Raw genomic sequence first — 22,030 nt, 5'->3', positions numbered from 1 at the left:
GGTGGGAGGTGGAGGGGGAGGGTTATTTCTAGAACTGTTGACTTCTGGCATAAGCTGTGTAATTCTGACCGGTAGGATCCAAATGGGGATGTATTATGTTCTCTGTTTTTGATCTTGGGACCCACTGTGGGTGGTGATTTCCTCACCTGAACCATTTTATTGTCCGAATTGTGAGACGAAAAAGAATGGCTCATCTGCCTCCTCCATACCACCTCCTGTCTGTGATTTTTACTTTCACCTCATTACAGGAAAAATCATTTTATTGTCACATTTGACTGGCAGCTGGAATTCTCTAAATGAGGTAAGCAGGGCTCAGACATGTTATATCTTCCCTCAGCAAAAATCTCTTAATATACAGTGCTACATTATGTCTCCAAGCTGTAAGTGAAGAGGAAAATAGGTATCTGAACTGGATTTTTTTGCAACACTGTGCTTGCTGGATTAATATAAAGACAAATAAAAGAAGACATTTTAATTACTTCATCCTAACTTTTTATTACTACATCAAGTAAAATGGTGAGTTACAGAAGAAAAGGGATTGGAGATAATCACAAGGATGAAGCCACTCACAAGCTCATTGTTATATACCTGCCAATAGGGTTTTAAATATTCTGTACATGCATCTTAGTTTTATTTAATAATTTCCTGACAGATCACCTCAGAACTACCACTTTAAACTACAAGGTAGCTACTAAGACTGGGATCCTGCCTTTTTCTTCTGGAATTTTCTGAACTGAGACTGTATCGCCACTGCAGCCCGTTCTGTCTCTGGTGCGTCCATGTCTATGTCAAAGTCCTCTTGAACTTTCTTCTGTCCATCTGTCTCGAGAAAATGAAAAACAAATTAATATTAATTTGAGAATATTATAACCAACTGCACCATGAGATGGAAGTTGCTCCCCCGTTTCTCTCACATAGTCTGTCTATGAAGCCATAAAGGCTATTCAAGAACCAGAAGGCAACTGTGACAGAGTGCTGAGTCCCAGCAGCTGAACTAACATTCTGGTCACAGAAATTCCAATGCTCTAATTGGTGCTCTAATTATAGCAGAGTTCTCATTATAAATAAGATCTATTTATTTGATGTCTGAACCAAAAAAGTTTTGTTTTGTTTTCAAGGTTATTTTAACCTTTAAAAGTATTTGTAATAAAACTGGCATAAAATTTGAAATGAAAAGTCATTGTGAGTTGAAAAGTCAAAATGTTTTCTTTTGAAAATGTCAAAAGGAAACATTTTGACTTCTTTGGAATTTTTGTTTCACTGGATTTGGGAGTTCTGACTGAAACAATATGGCGAATTCAACATGAACGTGCACAGAGTTTCAACCTGCATTCTTGGGAGGTGACCAAAAAAAAAAGCTTCATCCAAAAATTTTCACTGTGCTCTACTTATAAAATGTTATGGCCAAACTTAGCACCCAGTCTTACAATGAACTGCATGCCAACAAATGTCTATGCCTGCATGGAGCCCCAATGGCGTTAGTAGGGCTCTGTCCATATCCAGGGGTCCACTCATTCAGAACAACTTGCCTTGTCTTGCCTCAAATTGTAATCTACAGTATATTCAGGGCAGAGACCATTTCTGGTGTTTCTATATTTTGTAATTTTATCATGAGTTTTACAATATTTGAGGTGTTTCTTAAAGCCCTACATCCTGGAGTCATGGGACTACACCAGAAATTCAGCTTTAATTGAAAAAGAATAAGGAAGTAGCTAGCTCTCACATTAGCAGAGATAAGCTTAAAATATGAATCCTAAAGATGCAAATGTCCTAGAGCAGGGATCGGCAACCTTTGGCACATGGCTCGCCAAGGTAAGCACGCTGGCGGGTTGGGCCGGTTTGTTTACCTGCTACGTCCGCAGGTTTGGTCGATCGCAGCTCCCGCTGGCCACAGTTCTCCGCGCTACAGGAAGCGGTGCAGGCCGAGGGATGTGCTGGCCGCCGCTTCCCACTGCTCCCATTGGCCTGAAGCAGAGAACCGTGGCCAGTGGGAGCCACGATTGGCTGAACCTGCGAACACGGCAGGTAAACAAACTGGCCCAGCCTGCCAGGGGGCTTACCCTGGTGAGCCGCATGCCAAAGGTTGCCAATCCCTGTCCTAGAGCAAATAAAAAGCATGCCAAATATACTATTCTTGAAATCTCATGACTGTATTAAAAATCTTATCGTTAGGGGGTACCTAATTCATAATTTTTGAATACCTGGGGTGGAAATACTTCATGTCTTTTCAACTGTTTACTGAAGTGCCTACCACAGTTTAGACACTATGGACTCCAACTCAGTGATTCTTACACTGAGCAGAACCTTAATCCCAAACAATCGTACTGATTTCAGTGGAACTACTCAAAGCAAGATAATCTTCCTCATGAGTAAGGATGGCACAATAAGGTCTTCTATAAATAATGCTTGTTATTAATAAACAAACGTGTTGACATTATTTTGTTTTTCTTTTTTATTAAGAAAATTATAACAGATTTATAAAACAAATTCTGAAATAAATTATTTACATTTCAAGAGCTCTTTATCTATCTTTTCTTGTTACCCCGTCTGTGATGGGGCCTCTACCCCACACAGGTGAACAAAGAATTAATAGGAGTCAGAGCTCAGTCCACTTTGCTGCATCTGGAGATTATAATGGGCGTGATTTGTTATCAGACCCAGCTGGGGAGAACCTGGGTCTTCTTTGTAAAGGAAGCAAGTGAAAGCTACAGAGAAGGTCCAGGAGAGAGGACGTAGGTAGTTCCCTGACTCTGGAAAGAGTCTGGGAAAGGCAGATTGGAAAAGCCCACAGGGATGGAATTAATCCTTGAGGTGGTCCTGGAAATGGGGCAAGGAATTGAGAGGCAGTCCCGCGGGGTTGGTGTTCTGACAGGGAAAGAAGGAGCTGAGAGGACCTAAAGAGAAACCTGGGAACCAAAGGAGAGGCTGTGTTAAACACAGGCTGTGGGGAGGCAGCATGAGGGACTGGGAGGTAGGATGTGGCCTGCGAACACTGGCAGAGGAGTAGAGGGTGCAAGTGCACGGGGCCATGCAATTTAGAGATTCCCTGAAGGCTAGACATTTTATATCATTTTTAAGGCTGTAAGCTTGTCATGGTGTGAAAAAAAGTCATAGATAGTGTTTTTCCATTTGCTCATGACTTTTGTACGTGTCCATGATTCACCCTGCAGTAGCAGCTCCTTTTCTCCTGTAGGGCTAGAACTGGTGTCCTACTCTATGTATTGTAACCTGGTATGCAGGGTCACAGCACTACTCAGGTTTAGCCCACCCAACTTTCCATCATGAGTGGGGCAGGTAAGCCAAACTTCAGTGAGTGGTTTTATGACTTGGAGCACCTGCTCACAGCATTGCTTAAGTCTGGCTGCTCCAACATCACGATGACCTGTTTGAGATCATACAATAATTTTGGTTCCATACTGCAATCAAAAGGTTAATTAAATTAAGGTTACTTGGTGGAAAACTTAATCCCACTAGTATTACTTTGCACTTCTAAAACCCTTCCATCCAAGAAACTCAAAGCTCTTTACAAACATTCATTCATTGATCCTATGAGATACAGAAACATAATTTCCATGTTATACATGAGGAAATTGAGGCAGGTATTTGCACAGACTCACACAATGTGTCAGTAGGAGAACCAGGAACAGAGCCCAGCTCTCATAACCTCTAAAGGTATGCCTGCCTGGTGATTAAAAAAACGCATGGTGCTGAGTCTCAGAGCCCAGGTCAGCTGGCTCAAGCTTGGGCTGTGGGATTATAAAGATGCAGTGTAGATGTTTGGGCTTGGGCTGGAGCCCGGGCTCTGAGATCCTCCCTCCTCACAGAGTCTCAGAGCCCAGACTCCAGCCCAAGCCCAAACATCTGCACTGCTAGACCCACAGCCTGACTTGAATCAACTGAACTGGGCCACCCACAGTCACCCCACAGGTTTTTTTATCATAATGTAGACATACCCTAAGCCATACTTGCTCCCCATTACAGAAATATGAGTTTCAGTGCCAGGGTCCAGATCCACAAAGCATAGGCACTGACTTTTATTTTTCCCCAGAGATGCTCCACCTCAAGGCTCCACCCTCACTCTGCCTCTTCCTGCCCCAGCCCCAACCCCTCCCACGAGGCCCCCACCTGCCTGCCGCTCTCTGCCCTCTCCAGTCCTTCCTGAGCCTCCAAACAGCTGTGTCTGGTAGGTGCTGAACACTCACTATTTTTTTCTGTGGGTGCGCAACCTCCAGTGTGCTCAGGGACTTGGTGCCTCTGAACAAAGGAAATTAAGTGTTGCAATGTTCACCCTAACTTTTAGGCTCCTAGCCCTTTAGTGGCACCTACAAAGCCTGGGTTACATGCCTAGGATCCCTATACAATGCATGTGCAGAGATAAGCACTTGAAAACGGGATCCACAAAAGCCTGCCTGAGCTAGCCAAGAGCAGGGTCTGACAAGGAGGCTGTGTCCTAAGCTCTGCCTATCTAGGGAAGTTAGGCACCTGTATCTGGGGTCAGTTAGGTACCTATGTCTACTTGGGAGCCACCTGAAGTCAGGTACCTAATCTGTTACTTACAAGAACAGTGGCGTCACATAGTGCTCTGACATGATGTGTCTATGATAACATATATGTTTTGTTTTAAAATCGTTATAAACCCTCAGAATTCTGGGAATTAACCAACCACTAACTGAAGAAGGTTAAGAAGAAATTTCCCCAGTAGGCAGGTTATTCCATAATTATCCATTGTGGGATTTCTAGAAGCTCCCTCTGAAGCATCAGTTGACCACTGTCAGACACTGGATTTGGTATGTCCCTATGTAGAATGAGTCAGATGGACACAGGTGGTCTTGTTTTCACAAGGGGTGGGGGGGAAGGGTGTGTTCTTAACTTGAGCTCGCTAACTCAGTTGAACTAACTCGAGGTAAAATCTTTAACATGACTGACAACTTCTGTGAAAACTACACACTGCATTGTCTTTTGTAGGATTTTACTGTAAGTTGGCTAACTTGGGTTCAGATCACACCATTTTCCCCGTGAAGACACATTCTAAGGGTGTTCTATGGCTGTCAGCAACATTAGACTTCCCATGGAGCATTATGTCCAATCTTAAATGCAACATAACATTCACAAACCACAGACTTCCAGGTTATTAAGACTTGTCCACTACTGACATGCTCAAATGCTGGTACCGATACACAAACTACAAGTTTCCCCTCCTCTGTCCAAAGATTATCCGTCATCCTCACTTTTTTTATTCTATATGGGCAAGTTAAGCTGAGTCTCCCATTTATAACATCCCTCCAAATGACTTCACATAGTGAAATATCTGCCAGCTGCAATACTATATGAGCTGTACTGGGCACTTTAGACAGCACCTCCATCAGTAGATGGTGCTATAGCCTTATCTTAGCATTAAGCTGTTGTCTTGTATATTATGTTGTTGTTGTGATCTGGGGTGATTAGCAAGTTCAGTCTTCCTGCCTGTGTGTGCTGGAGTTGGTACTGGAACTTGCAGAGTTCAATAAATCTCTAATTCTGTAAGTGAGTATTACAGAACTATCTATTCCATTTCCAGAACTAGAATGTTGCCCACCTTTTGTGCTGCAGAAAGTTATAATCAATAACCAATACTAGGTGGATAATGAAACTTTGTCAGACTCTTCCTGTAAAGAGGCAAACAATCCTTGTATACACTGAGGCTTCCCAGCTAACTCCTGAGAAATGTGGTGCAAGTGTAATTACTCACAAATTCCTTTGGCTAACTTCTTTCTTTACTTCTCAAGTCTGTACCAAAATGAATGATGACAGCACAGGAATATGGAAAAACATTAGATTTTCCCCCCAAGCCATGAATACAAAACAGCCCTATGAGGCATTAAAGCAAGGGGGTATAGGGAAATACATGTTTCAAACACTGTTAGAAAATTAGAGAGTTAAACGTAAGAATTTCAATTCACTCTTTGCTCTCAGAATAGCTTCATATTGCCATAAATGAAGCAAAGTTTGTTTTTCATTTCCTCTAACAACATTCGGTATGAAACGGTACTGGAGCATGGGCTGAAAACTATAAATAGTAATGACACTTCAGACCTTAAGTACCACACTCTCTCCTTGTCCCAGTAAGGATCAACAGGAGTTACAGAAACGTGGGTAGAATATACCCCCAACGAATACATTGTTTTCACGGACTGAATTGCATTACTTAGCAACTGGCGCAACTAAGGGATAGGGAAGAATGTCATCACCCCCACAGAAAGCTAGCTCATGTAGGCACTTTACCTCTAGTAGGATCAATACCTCCTTTAGTGGCCCAGTGCTCAGAGGACTACACAGGCTGCACCATTCTTTATGCTCCTCTGACCCCAGCCTGTTAAGCCAGCCAGTACAGGCCCTGGTTAAACGAGACCAAAACTGAAGTGGGGAGCTCCTCATTTCTGATCCCATGGATGTTTCATCCATGTGGTAAAGTGATGGTGCATCATCTTGTGTGATAGGACAAGAGAATACTTGACCAAACTCCACAGCAGTTCCCATGAAGGCTCATACTCTGCCAAAGAGTGTGGATTTGTGCGCAGAGTGTGGAGCAGCACAACAGGCAGATCATGGTCTTCCCAAAGACCCTCTCCATTATACAGGGCCAGGAGAGCCGAGAGAACTGACAAGACCATTCTGTTTCCCCTGGATTCAGGCTAAAGGAGGGAAGCCGGAGACAGACTTTCCATCTGTCCCTGGAATAGAGGGGGAGCTGGAGGTGTCAGACAGCTTCTTTCCTTCTCTATCCCTCTGGATGAGAGAGGGAGCCAGCAGAAGGACATCTGACGAAGGATGCATCTGATGAAGTGGGTATTCACCCACGAAAGCTCATGCTCCAATACCTCTGTTAGTCTATAAGGTGCCACAGGACTCTTTGCTGCTTTTACAGATCCAGACTAACACGGCTATCTCTCTGATAGCAGAAGGACAGATCTTGCAGCTGAAGAAAGGAGGCAGATAGGGGTATCAGTTCAGACAGTTTTTCTCCCATCAGATGCTGGTGCTGATCCACCCACTGGCAGGAAGGTTAGAGCCCGATAAAACCCCAGCCAGGACAGCACCACCTGCTCTTCTGATGCAGGACTGCAGATACCCACCTCATATGTTTCTCATTTACCAGACAGTGAACAGCAGGAGTGATTGGGCAAAACAAATATGGCAGTTGACAATTTAATTGGAAAATTAAAGTAATGCACATTGGAAAAAATACCCTAACTAATATCATACAATATGATGGGGGCTAATTACTACAACAAGCAGGAAAAAGGTTGTGTGAGTCCATCGTGCATAAGTTCTCTGAGATGTCCACACAGTGCGCAGAGGTGGTCAAAAAAAGCAAACAGGATGTTAGAAATCATTATCACACATGGGGGACCGAAAGCCTGATGTCCGGATCCAGAGCTAAAGAAAGGGGATGAAGAAAAGAACTAGAATATATAATTGTCCTTATAGAAATCCATGGTTAAACGCACATCTTCAAATACTGCGTACAGATGTGGGGCTCCTCACTCTCAAAAAATATATTCTGGCACTAGAAAAGGTTCAGAACAAGGGCAACTAAAAAGGATTATGGGTTGGAGAGGGTCCCATATGAGGAAAGATTAAAGAGGCTAGGCCTCTTTCAGCTTGGAAAAGAGGAAGACGAAAGGGGGATATGATAGAGTAATATAAATTCATGAGTGATGAGGAGAAAGTGGATAAGAAAAGTTATTTAACGTATTCCCATAAGAGCAAGAACAGGTGTCACCAAATAATTAATAGGCAGCAGGTTTAAAACAAATAAAAGGAAGTTCTTCTTCATGCAGCACACAGTCAACTTGTGGAACTCCTTACCTGAGGACGTTGTGAAGGCTAGGACTATAACAGCGTTTAAAAGAGAACTGGATAAATTCATGATGGTGAACTCCATGAATGGCTGTTAGCCAGGATGGATAAGGAACAGTGTCCCTAGCCTCTGTTTGTCAGAGGATGGAGATGGATGGCAGGAGAGAGATCATTTAATCATTGCCTGTTAGGTTCACTCCCTCTGGGGCATCTGGCATTGGCCACTGTCGGTAGACAGATACTAGGCTAGATGGACCCTTGGTCTGACCTGGTACGGCTGTTCTTATGTTCTTAGGAGGGAAACTTCAGGAGCTGAGCTCTTCCACGCCCAGAGAGAACACTGTTTCTGGTGTTAGCAGAGTCAAGCTATGTTCCAATATGCTCCCCCTTTTCCTTAACCGCTGCTCAGCATCACTCACTAAAAGATACCGCGGAGCTCACTGACTCAGCAATTCTACCTTGCTGTTCTCGGTGATGTTAGGCTCCTCTGAACTTGATTGATATCAAAGCATGAGCTTCTGTAATCTAACCGGCTCAGCAACTCTAGCTTGTTGGGGGTAATTTCAGGCCACTCATTTCTGAGAGGACTCTCCTTCTATACTTCTAGTTTGGTGGGCTGATGTCAAGGCTCAGGCCTTTATGGTCACCAGGTCAGTAGCTTTAGTGAGTCAAGGAAAATATCTGTGAAACTACTGGTTACCACCAATCTTGCTTGTTTGCTTGGTCAGAGACCAGGTTTTTGTGTGGTTACTGCCTTACTATCTCCACCTTATTGGGCTGGCCTTATCTTCTATAAGTTCTATGGGTCAGCTCCACAGTTGCCACCTTTCACACGGTAAATAAGCACCCTGACTTTCACAATAAGCCAAAAATCAAGCTAATCCCATTTCAAAACAAGTCCAAAACAAGCCAATTCCTAAGAACCCCAACACTCTATGTGACTAGATCCAGCAGGTTGCAGTCTGGGACTATGGTGGGCCCGCTGTGCACCTCTGACTCTCCCCCGCCCTTGATCCTGCTGGCTGGAAACTGATCAAAAAAAAGCAGCAACAAACTACAAGCCAAACACGCAGCAAGCTACAAGACAAAAACTAGCCAACAAGCAACTCACAGGCCAATTAAGCCAAAAACAAGCCCAATTGCTGCGTTTTTTCATGGGTTTGGCATGTCTGGCCAGCTCTTTTAGCTTCCTGAGTTGATATCTAGGCCTAGATATCTGGTTGGCTGATCCGATGTCAAGACACAAAGTTCTGTGAGCTCCATGGCTCAGCTACAGCTTGCTGGGGTGATGTAAAGAGACAGCCCTCTGTGAGATTCCTGGCTGATCTTCTCCAACTTGGTGGACTTATGTGAAAGACCAGAGTGCCATTCTGGCTCAGCTCTTGCCTAGCTTGCTGGTATAATGCCAAGGCATAGGTCTCTGTGAAGTTATTGCCTATGTCAGAGCAGCGTGGCCCTATCTACTCCTTACCAAGTTTGAGGACACAGCTGGGTTGCTGTGCCTTCACATCCCTGCAGTTTGAGAGGTCAGTACATGGATTTGGAGGTGAGGGGGAGGAATGAAGCCCTCTCCCCCAACCCCTGTACAATGGCATATGAGAATCTAATTCTAAAGATGCGCATCAACACAATAATTTCATTATTTTAAAAGAAGGACATCCCTACGAACTGGCTCAGGAGTTAAAGAAGAGCTTTCCTATCCATGCATTTAAAATTCTACAGGGTAGCGTATACACGGATATAATTTTGTTGTAACCATTCTGCTTGGTGAGATGGAGTTTTCTCTGCATGTCAATATATTGGTTCTGATTTCCTTACCTTATGGTATTAATAATTTTACATTTTCAAGTACCACTTTCAAATCTCAAAGGCAACCCGTTCTGTTTGAGAGTATGAGATTGGGTTTTGTTTTATTGTATTTTTTTTGCAGTAGTTGGTTATTTTGAAGGAAACAGGTGCCTGAATGGTATAACGTCCCCACAGTAATCACCGCCTAACCCTGAACAGCAAACCCCAGAACCTGCATCTCTAGTATGACTGCACACTCAGTGTGAAGAGAAATAAAGGTTGTGACTAAGTGATAAGGTTAAATCTACAGCTATTTATCTGACCAGCAACAAGCAACTCTTTAATAACCCTAGAAACAAGAGGGAAAAGGAATTAATATCTTTCTGTTAAAACTGTAAATTATCGTTTGGTATAAAGATGACTTTATTAGTCAGCCAGAATCCTTTTTTCCCTCAGATTGACTTTTACTTTGGTAATGCAGTGTTTTTATCTCAAATGTGAAAAATTAGTTTTGATGTAGGACAAAGATGGTGGTTCTTTTATGTGTTTAAAATGTTTTTTTCAGCATGAGGCCTTTGAAGTGTCTGATTAATATTTTTCCAGTTCTAAAAATGTTAGACACAAGATAAATGCAATAGCTGAAAATTAGGTATAATTGGATAAAATATAATGACACAGAAAGAAACAGTCATGAAGATAAATTTACAAAATTCTATTTTAAACTATTATCTAGCCTGCTAAAGATGATTTTCTTCAACAATTAACATGATGACAAATATTGTTTCTACTGAAACATTAATATTTCAAGTCATTTCTTTCTTCAGCAATAATTGTATTAATACACCAATTATAGACTTCTTAAAAGGCTTAAAAATATGCGATTGTGCTAGCTAGGATCTTGGAGCGGTTGTTGGTTTAAAGTTATATAATTAAAATACCAATATAGGGATTCTACTTCATGCAGTGATGACCAGATAGAACATGCCAATTGTAATGACCACCTCAAGCTTGTAATCTCATCAGATCTTATTAGCTAAGGTTGTGCCTGATCAGTCCTCAAGTAGCTAGCACACAGGAAAAACTCAGGGTGCCACAGGATATAATAATAATTGGAGATATACCAATCTCCTAAAACAGGAAGGGACCTTGAAAGGTCATTGAGTCCAGCCCCCTGCCTTCACTAGCAGGACCAAGTACTGATTTTTGCCCTAGATCCCTAAATGGTGCCCTCAAAGATTGAACTCACAACCCTGGGTTTAGCAGGCCAATGCACAAATCACTGAGCTATCCCTCCTCCAGGAAGTAGTGTTGATGGTCATGTGACAGCACTCCCTCTTCCTTCTGAATCACTACTGAACCAATTCCTGACCAGCAGGTACTATGCTGTTGAAGGTGTTACACTTATGATATGAAAAATCAAGGTTCTCCTGACCACTTTTAATCAGCTCAAGGTCCTGTGACACTCTTAACAGGAATATGAGCATTAGCCCAATGTACTGGACAAGTTTAAACTAGGAATTTTCATGCTGCCTTATTAAATTCCCTGTATTATACTTTCTGCCAAAGCTGTTGTACAGTATTGCTGTATATAAATGAACAGCTACACTGTTCTACCATAGAACTGGCTGCATTGCAGTAATGTGTGAAGTGAACCTCCCTCTCACCCTACTCAGGTGTATTGTAAACTGCACGAAAATTACAAGCTATCACTTTAAATGCAAGAGGTTTCATGATCCTTTATGCATGCTAAAGGGGTCTGTAGGGATGTATGCAGTCTGGGCCGAGCAACACTCTGTCTGCAGAAAGCCAGCCTACAATGTTTCATTAGCAAAAAGTGAGGCTGAATGGAGATTAAGTTGAACAAGAGCACTGGTCTGTACATGTTGCTGAGTGTCTTCCAGCCTAACTCCGCAGGTTCCAGTTTTCCTGGCGTCCCATCAAGAAGTCCCTCCAGGGAACATTGGCTCTCTGGCTTCAGTTCCATTGATCAAGATTCATATTTCCTAATTTTACAAATATTTTTACATAAACACTCAAAACAAATTATCGACACCCAGCCCCCCACTAGCGTCCATAGTGCACACCATGCCGCTCACACTGGGCAAAGCTGGAGACTTTCCACACAAAATGTCAATGTCATATATTGGGCACAAAGTGGAATGACTTCATTTGTAATGTGGTTGTTTATGGTCACTCCGGTCTACAGACTGGAGCGACCATAAACATCCACTGGAGCAGGCATGTCTCTGACTGCTTTGATCTTGTTGGGATCTGCTTTCAGGCTCTCTGCTGTGAGCAAACATCCAATATATTCACCTTCACTGTTTGAGTTGCATTTTTTTCTAGGCTGAGTTTTATGCTCTTTTCCCCATATTACTGTAGAAAAGTTTATAGTCTTCTGTCATGATCTTGTTCAGCTTCTGTATCATTTCTCCCTTTCCCTACAGTGAGGCTAACATCTGCAAGTGGAACCTTGTGAACATTTGTGCTCTGCTCTGTCCATATGCCTTAGTGTCTTCCAGCCTAACTCCCTGTGTTCCTTCCTGGTATCTGATCAATAGCAGTCCCTCCACAGAACATGGGCTTTCTGACTCCAGTTCCATTGAGCATGGTACAGAGAGTAAGGTGGGTTGAGTTGTTCCTCTGTCTGAGGGAGCAGTCTGCTTTGTTTCTCTTAGTTTGGGGTTCTTGTGTGCTATTGTTGTGAATTCTAAGAAATAAAATAGGGTTATGTTGCAACATTCCAGCAAGAGTATTGTATGTTATCTAACTTCACTGTGTATCTATTGTGAAACGGAACATATTCTTTAACTGATTAATATATTATTTCTATAGTGGTAGTGTCTAGGAGCATTAGTCATGAACTGGGACGCCAATGCATTAGGTGCTATGCAAACACAGAATAAGTCTCTGCCCCAAAGAGTATACAATTTTATGAAGTACACTTATACTTTCAGAATGTAACATTTAAAAGTAAGACCTTAGTCCTTACTCAAAAGTAGAATATCGAGTCCTTTGGAAGATTGTGCCACCCTGGACATCTAACAAATTTAATTAAAATGATTTCAAACAAATTATTAATTGCAATGATCAATGGCACCCAAGGCCTTGATGAACAACACCACAAAAGAAGTATTCATCCTCAACTCTGATACAGCTTCCTTCATTTTATGACTTCCACATTTCTCTAAGAATGCCTCTTTTGCTTTGGCTTTCACAAGATAGTACAGTGAATAAACTCAAAGAAATGGAAGTGAGTATGAAGCATCATACAAAAGCAGCAGAAAAGGTGACATACACTGCAAAAGTAAGAAGAGACAAGAAAGATGACACGGGTTACAGGAGAAAACTAGTCAATCAGGAAAATGGGGACTCAGAAAAACTCCAGCATAGAGTCAAAGGGGGCATCTTTAAATAACAAATTTCAGGAAAGAGAGGAGCAAAATGTTATGCTGCTCCATCTTCAAACTACCAAATGAGGACAGTTTCAGGAGACCATTGTACACCAGGATAATTCTATTAGTAGCTAATGAGAAGTTAAGTTATAAGAAAAAGTTAAACTAAGCAATTGTGATATATTAGAACTTGTAACAGTCACAGTGGTATATTTGTCTCTTAGTAAAGGCTATCACTGTATGTTGATTGTAATGTAATTAATTGTACAGTCCATCAGCAGATAGTGCAAGGCACAACACCTCTGGGATTTGTCATTTATAACAAAGTAATTGTTGCAGGGAGTGATTTTATAACCTCTACATTTTATGATATGATATCAATGAATAGCTCCCAAATAAGATTATATAAGGGTATTTCTTTTATTGGACAGATTAAGAATAAAAGTGAGGGGGGAAATATAAGACATCACAAATTACCATTGCTGATTTTAAATCTAAACACTAAAAGTTTGATGTCAGTGACATCAGGCACTGCAGCATGTTGCTGATGTCAAAAAGTTGTCATGGCACAGCACCAGCCTAGAGGAGCCAGTGCTCCAGGAATTATTTTTCTGGAGAGAAACTAGCAGAAGAAGGTCTGGCCATTTCCCCCTGCAGCGCACTATGTCCTGCCAGCTGAACCCAGGAAATATGGACTCGATTGGATTGGCAGCGATGTGATGATGATTACTAGTAAAATCAGTGTCACTGTATCCCAGGCTCCCATTTTGCCCAAAGAATGCCAAATCAGCACCAAGGTGATTTGGTCGCAGCCTGGGCAAAGACTGTGGAATAATACACATCGGTTGATTTGAAATGAACAAGGGATACTCCTTGAATGAGCATATAAACTGACCCCTTTTAAGAAGTTTATTTAAATCGCCTACAGTAAAAATGGCATTCACTAAATGGAGGGTACTGGTTATTAGTTCCTTTAACTCCCTTGGAAACTGATACCCCATAGAGTCTTCTTCCCTAGAGCAAAACAACTTCTGCCTGTATCTTAGGAAAGCGCTAGATAATTTCCTGTGTTTTTCTTTTGTCTTGCCCATTATTTAAACAGATGAATCCGCTTTATCTCGGCCCCTTTCTCAATGTAGTACTAAAAGATGATGAGAAGGAAGCATATAACTAGATAGTATCGTAAGTGGACTCCATGGAAGTTAAGGACAAAATTATGTGCAGAGGAAATGTTTATTCTGTTTAATCTGAATATACTTCACGTTAAAAATGATAATTTAACACTCACAAAAGATTCTATATTTACTGCATTAAAATCTCAAACCCCTTACCTGCCCCAGAAAGGGACAGATTTAAAAGAGACAAAGGTAGTTCATGCTTCCTCATGTTATCCCAACCATGTGCTTCAAACCTAATGCTTGTGGTGAAAGGATAGCTCAGCATATTGACAGTAAGGGGGTTGATTAGGGGAGGTGACTTTTTACCAAGTTCTTTCACACTTACTGATTGGTCAGCATGTTTTGCTGCCTTTTTTGCTGTTGAGCAGTCAAATACATCAGCGCCTTTTATTCTCCTTTCAGTTTAGATCAAGGATATGAAATGTTAAACCTGCTGATAGGATATAGGTTGAGTATTTTCATGAACAAAAGTTATGCTGACAATTTTGAAGTTAACTTGGCAAGTTTTTCATGCTTCTGTAATAGGGGATTAAAGTTAATGGCACAGTGATTAAGAGAAAATACTTCATGTAAACAAGGACCCAAGTGACACTTGTTGTGGAAACAATCGTGGAATTGACTGCCTGTGGTGAACACAAAAGCTGCTGTACTATTATGCTAACATTAGGCCAAATTATGGCTTCTCTTATGCTCATGTGCTGTAGGGTGGAGAGGACTCTGGGGGAATTTTCTTATGTCTAGCACAAATATGGGAAAGGCAGCCATGACTGATTGCAGGTCTGAAGACAGCAAGACAGAGGGGACTGAGTGGGTGTGTCTAGTAGGACCACAGCACAGCCTATTTGCTCACTAGAATGGACATGCTGGGCAGGGGGATGCTGGCTAGCCCTTTCTACATAGGCGCCAACTCCATGGGTGCTCTGGGGCTGGAGCACCCGTGGAAAAAAGATAATGGGTGCTCAGCAGCCCCACCGATCAGCTCCTTCCCTCCCTCCAGTGCCTCCTGCTTGCCGGTGATCAGCTGTTCAGCAATGTGCAGGAGGCACTGGGGGAGAGGAGGAGGATCGGGGACAAGAAGAAGTAGGGGGAAGGGGGGGCGGGAAGAGGGGAGGTGGGAGCTTGGAGGAAGGGGTGGAGGGGGGGCGGGATCTGGGCAGAGTGGCAGTCGAGCACCCTCTGAGAAATCAAAGTTGGCGCCTCTGCCTTTTTAAAGGTACAGCAAAGGATGCTTCTCACCATGGGCCTGATTCAATGCCTATTGAACCAAGAGCCTCATGTGGCCTTTAGATAAGTCCCCATATTGTCCATGTGCAAAGGCAGAGTGAGTACCTCCAAGCACTGCTTTTCAAGTAGGGAATCTTCTCCCGCTCCCTACTGGGACTCAGCCATCCTCCCTGCCATGCAAGGGTACCCACTGAGTTATGCATGGAACATTGCTTGATATTAGCTATAAAAGTTTCACATGAAAATGGTATAAATATTTATCTTAGTTTTTAAAAGCCCAGAATGGGCAAATCATTGATTCAGTGTTAAGTATTGGTAAACTTACACAAATAGCACATGACACATTTTTGACACTCAAAATTCACACAAAATAAAGGATTATTAGTGGCCACGAGAAAGAATGTGAGAAGTATTACTCCTCCACATAAAACACAAATATTAGGAGCTCTTAAGAAGATTAAAATGTATTTCTGACCAGTCTAATACATGCATTTCCAACTGGAATCTTGAGGAACATGCTTTACAAAGAACCCACCAGGGCAAAAGGTAAATTTCCTCCCATAGAGGTAGCAGAGAATACCTATTGGCACACAAGACAATTTATACTTAAGTGCAGGGGGAAAACAATGACAATTAATAGATTCTCTAAAAGACTAGAACATGAATCAAAAAGGGCACAGTGTCCTTCTCAGATGTTTGTTCATTACTTACAGAACGTTACTACATTGCTGGCAGATGCCTGGAATTCTAACAAGTCAATACTAGAGCTCTGTGGGATTTCTCTCTCTGGCCTTTTGTGTCTGTATTGAGTGAGAGTTGATGGTATAGGGTAATGCAATTTTCCAAGTCTTTTTTTTAAGCAAGAGAGACTAATGAGCAAGGTCAGGCACCAAAGGCACTAGACAGAGCTTTCTTCAATCATTTCTTTTTTCCATCTAATGAAAAATAGAATTTCAACTTTTCTTTTATATAGGGGGCATTGAACCAGCATCTTATTTTGAACTTGAGGTTTTTTAGAAGAAAGTATGGTGCCCCAGGGACTTAGGGAAGGATTGTGATTGTTCAAAATACAATGCCTTCCTGTGTTCCCCTTTGGATGGAGAGATTCCAGACTGCCCCAGTGTAAGGTCTACCTTCAAGACACAATCTACCCTTACACTATATACAGGCAAATAAACTGTAGTAACAGAACTTTAAGGGTGATACCATGATCGCCTGTTTTCTGGAGTCTGTCCCTGGTTAGCTTTTACCTGCAACCCTTACACCTTCTCCAGGCACCAGAAAGGAGAATATGCAGTGATGTCAAAAAGGCGGAAGGACTTTCTTAAGCTTTGCTGAAAGTTTAGCAAATGGCCACTGAGCATGACCAGAAGTAGCCTTATGGCTTTTATTAGTTTATAATGGAAAAACGTATTGTTCCATATCTCAAGAAAGGAGGATGGATTTTGCTAGAACCTCAAAAAATTAACCTTCAGGCAGAGAAATGCTATGAAGTACTAGACTAGTAATGCCCAGAAAGGGATTTCTTAGGGAAAAAAATGTCCACTATTTTAGATTCTTGTGGATTCACAATATTTCTGTGATATTCAAAAGGTGAAAAAATCATCTATTTTTCAATTAAAACCTTTGCAATTAGGAAAATGGAAATGTTTCCAGTGTGAAAGGGATAGGAAAACAAAGAAGATTGTGGTGGTTGTGAGTTTTTGTCTATTTGTTTTCACTTAGTTTTGACTTGGTGTCTTTTTTTCAAAACTGCAATTTAAAATCTATTTTATTAGGGAAGAGTGGGCATTGATTTAACAAAGAACTTGCAATCACAATTAGAAACATATTAAACTTAGTAGGAGCCTAATTGAATCCAAGAAATAAAGGCTTTCCCCTCAACTAAGTGGTGTTTGTGTGCGTGTATGGTGAGTAAATACATCAAAACGAAAGTTAAGACTATTAAGGTGGCAAAGTTAAGTACTCAGAAGTTAAGAAATACCAGTATTAAGGATGCCTGGGCAACCTTAATTCAGCTCTCTTGTGCATGTGCATTATGGTTATCTTTAATCACATGATCATAAACTATTCTTCCCAGAACCTCTGCCTCCTACAGTGGACAGGCTGGATGGTGCTCAATTAATGAACAAGGTTTAATATTTTGTTTTATCTTCATTGTTCAATGTGTGGCTCCAGGCCTTATTTAATGCACACAATTAAAACCCTGCTTTGAAGACAGAAGTATTAATTTCATCCTGGCCTTTTCTGTGGCACTCATCACTATAGTGTGTTTAATTAATGAGTGTTTAATTAATCTTCACAAAAGTTGGGTAAGGTGAGGGGATGGTATTATCCCCATTTTACAGATAGGGAGCTAAGGCACAGTCAAAAGTGTCTGCTAATTTTGGATGCCCAATCTGAGACTCTTAGCATTATATACGTGCAAAGCACAGCTCCTATTAACTTCAGTTGCCATTGTGAGTACTAAGAACTTCTGCAAGCCAGACCCCAGGATTTCTAGTCAGGCCCTCAGAAAATGAGGAACAGACACTTAGTGACTACCTGGCACCACACAGGAACTCTGTGGCAGAGTAAGAGAGTAAATTCCAGATCTCCAGGACAACGGTCAACTGTCTTACCAATGAGACCCTCTTTCTCATCCTGCAGTGCCCTACCTCATTCACTAAAAACCTTCCAACTTATATAACAAATAAGGCAGCCACCCCCATTGTATGACTCTGATTCATCCCCTGAGCTGAGTGAGGCTGGGGAACTGTGGAAAAAATAGTATGTGATCATTTAATTAGAGACTGTATCATGATGCATATATATAAGGGGACTGAATTAGGGTTGCATGGGCAACCTTAATTCTGGCTTTTCCTAACTTTTTACATGGCAACCTTAATGTTCTTTTAACAAAATTTGTGTGTATGTGCACACGTGTGCTATTTCCTAGGGGTTTTTTTTAAATCAAACAGAAATTCTATCATGTGGAACCATTTTGACATCCATCCAGATCATAAGCAAAGTTGGAACATTTGGCTCCACCACCCTAACCTCCGTCATTTGCGCTCACAGAGTGACTGAAAGCAATAGTAGGTTGTCATCCTCTACTTGGATCACCACCAGAGGATAAAGCCACACTGAATAAGGGAGCATGAAAGAGAGAAAATGTTCTTGGATTCTGCTAGAGCTGCCTCCCAGCTGCTAAGCACTTTGTTAATGGTCTTAGACACCACTGATCCCTATCTGAGAACTTGGCTGGGATTGTTAAACAGTGGACACTGCAAACTGGCAGGGCCAGTGCTTCCATTAGGCGACCCTAGGCAGTCGCCTAATGGAAGCACCTGGCAGTCGCCTAGGGTGCCAGGATTCGGGAGGTGGCATTTTGTGCGCTCCCCACGGGGCTCACTGGAGCTTCCAGTTCCGCTCCCGTCCCGCCGCCGAAGAAGGACCTTCTGCCAACGTGCCGCGGAAAACAGCGGCAGGCACTTGAGCAGCTCAATGACTGCCGCTGTCACCTGTGGCATTTCGGCGGAGGGTCCTTCTGCGGCACGATGGGAGTGGAACCGGAAGCTCCCGCACACCCCATGGGGAGCGCACAAAATGCCGCCCCCCAAATTCTGCCTAGGGCACCAGAAACTCTGGCACCGCTCCTGCAGACTGGTGGCAGCTCCAAGGTGATGTCCAGTGCACAGTGGCACTGACAGTAGTTTCTAAGTGATAGATGGCTCAGAGCAGTGGCAGTATCTTTGAGGGGATAGATGATGTGGAGCAGTGGCAGAACTAGACAACTTAGGTTGAAGCCACAGAGAGAGCGGCAGCCCACTCAAAGGGACTCTGATTCAGGACTCCCTACCCATCAATTAAAGCTGAAATCACCCCAGCTGGATTAGGTAGTAGAGCCTCAGAAGCAGCCCAGGTACACACTGAATTGGTCTTACCAGCTGAAACTCACTACCTGATGTAGCCCACAAAAGCTTACGCTACAATAAATTTGTTAGTCCCCAACGTGCCACAAGTACTCCTATTATTTTTGCAGATACAGACTAACAGGGCTACTACTCTGATACCTGGTGTCAGTGAGCCCCTTCTTGGCCTCTGCCACTAGAATGCTCTTAGGGTCACACTGAGGCCAGAAACACCTGTTTCCATCTTCTGCGGGGCAGGAGACTCACCTTTCCTCTCTGAGTCAGACCTTGCTATGGCCCTCCGTGCTTTTGTTACCGGTAGACTAACTGCAAAGGTATCCCAGAAATTTCAGCTCGCGAAAAATACCTGCCTGCTTTCTAAGCAGAGTAGCCTGGTGAATGTATATGACTCCAGTGCTGTGCAGTAGCTGCTAGTAAGTAGTCTTTTGGCTGATCCTGGCTACCTCAAAACCCAGAATGACCTGGACTCCACCTAGCTCAGAGATCATCTCCCCATTTCTGACCTGCTACATATCCTGTGCTTATATGGAATGTTTAAGCTAATGGTTAAAATAAGGAAAAAAAAGCTGAAGGAAACTGGAGGCAGAAGCCCTGACCTTCCAGTATGTTCCAGATGAGGTAGCCCTAAAGCGGGCTTCCCCAGTCACATGTGATTCCTCCTGCAGCTCCTACTCCACACTCTCTGCCTGTGACAGGCACCAGGGGTGTGTTCAAGGAAAACAGGTGTGGCCAGGACATTGGGATCTGGCCATCCTTGGCTGCTACAATGGAACCTTGGGGACATAAGCAGCCAGTGTAAGTTAGCTTATTTTTCTGACTGCTCAGATTTGTATTGGGAGTCCATCCAATAAAAATTAGCCCAGGATCAAAAGATAGCAAAGGTGGCTTAAAGCCACCTTGTATTTGTCACTGTCAGAGATTCCCCAAGTTCCACCTGATCACTGTCACAAAGTATTATAAGCCACACCTCTTGCTCTGGGCTTATTGATAAGTACTAGTTCCATTTCCTCTGTTGTTTGGTCTAGTGGCAGTGTCTTCCAATTGAAAATTTTGTTGCTGAGCTGGGTCAAGGAGTGGTAGTTTCTCATATTATATATAGAAGAATGGTTTTTGCTTTTAACCAAGCCACACACAACGTATGCAGATACTATGGTGCCATGTAAATATTTATAACAATTAAATGAAACACTGATATGTGTAAATTACAGCGCAGTGTGAAAAAACTTGCAAGTAAAATATCAGCGTACAATTACTCTCATAAAAATGAAATTATTTTGTGCCTAGCAAGATAAGATTATAATAAATTAATATGGTTTGAATATACAGTGAATCACAGCTTCTTTTTAGAAAATATTTCCTAAGTACAGTAACTCTTCACTTAAATTCATCGAGCTTAATGTTGTTCCATTGTTATATTGCTGATCAATGAGGGAACATACTCATTTAAAGTTGTGTAATGCTCCCCTCTTACGTTGTTTGGCTGCCTGCTTTCTCCACAGCTGGCAGCCTCCTTATACCCCCCCGCCCCCCGAAGCATCTCCCGCCTGCTGGCAGACCCCCGCAGATCAGCACCTTTCCCCTTCTCTCCCCATCTCCTGCCTGGCTTGCGCATTTTGGAGGCAGGAGGGAGGGGGGAGGAATGAGAGTCCCCCTCCCTCCCCTGCCTCCTGAATGCCACAAGCCAGCTGATTGCCCTGGGCAGGGGGAAGGCGCGAGGACTTGGCGGGCGTCCCCCCTCCCTCTCACGAGAGGCAATCAGCTGGCTTGCAGCGTTTTGGAGGTATGAGGGAGAGGGGAGGAGCGAGAACTCAGCGCGCAGGCTCCCTCTCCCTCCCCTGTCTCCTGAATGCGGCAATCAGCTGGCTTACGACATTTAGAAAGGAGGAGAGGGAGGGGTAGGAGCAAGGACGCAGCATGGGAAGTAAAGGGGAAGGAGGATGGGGGGGGAGAAGAGGCAGGTCAAGGGTGAGGGCTTGGGGGAAGGGATGGAGTGGGCGGGCTGAGGGTCGAGCCCTCTGCCCCGGTGATTGCAGAGTAGGGGAAGCTGCCCTGGAACCTAACACCCCCCCCCCCATTTACATTAATTCTTATAGGGAAATTGGATTCACTTTACATCATTTCACTTAAAGTCGCATTTTTTAGGAACATAACTACAACATTAAGTGAGGAGTTACTGTACAGGAGCAATGATGATCTTTTACTCAGAGAAATCCCATCAAGAACTACTGTAACAAAGCAAAGCTAGCCTGAGCTTCAAACTACAAAAGACAAAGGTCATGATGCTTAGGAAGTTAACGCACCATTAATGTACAGTATAACTGAAGATGTGCTGGTAAAAGAGTCTCTGACTCAGATTTTGTGTGAGAAAGAGATGCACTTGTTCCAATACTTTCTCAGATATGAGGGCTAGGGGGAGATTTGTGAAAGTAGAAACTATTTGGAAGAAATTGTCCATTTGTGATTATAAAGGCTAACACTCTACCATGAATAGCAATTTGAGATCTTTAATTTAGATTAGAACCTTGATTGTTTTTGGACTGACTAGAATAGATAAGGAATAAATTCCAAAATCATGTATAAACACATTGTGTCCCTGGATATAAGCCCAGCTTTTAATATGCTTGAAATTCAAACATGACTATTTTTTATATTGCCCCATATTTACTGTGTTACTAATAAAGAGTTTTCTCAA

General features: G+C 42.7%; 1 protein-coding gene across 1 annotated transcript in view; it reads right to left on the bottom strand.

Moving 5' to 3' along the window:
- Positions 1-475: 475 nt before the first annotated feature.
- The window catches only part of PCP4 (Purkinje cell protein 4), a 71,572-nt gene continuing 50,017 nt past the window's right edge, over positions 476-22,030 (bottom strand). The window contains exon 3 of the mRNA XM_032788799.2: positions 476-819. Within this exon, the coding sequence (XP_032644690.1) occupies positions 692-819 (128 nt within the window). The 3' untranslated portion in view covers positions 476-691. The remainder of the gene's footprint in view (positions 820-22,030) is intronic.

The sequence above is a fragment of the Chelonoidis abingdonii genome, chromosome 1 (assembly GCF_003597395.2).
Source record: "Chelonoidis abingdonii isolate Lonesome George chromosome 1, CheloAbing_2.0, whole genome shotgun sequence".
Lineage (NCBI taxonomy): Eukaryota > Metazoa > Chordata > Testudines > Testudinidae > Chelonoidis > Chelonoidis abingdonii.
Note: the sequence above shows the minus strand (reverse complement) of the source record. Positions and strands in the feature narration are given on the sequence as shown.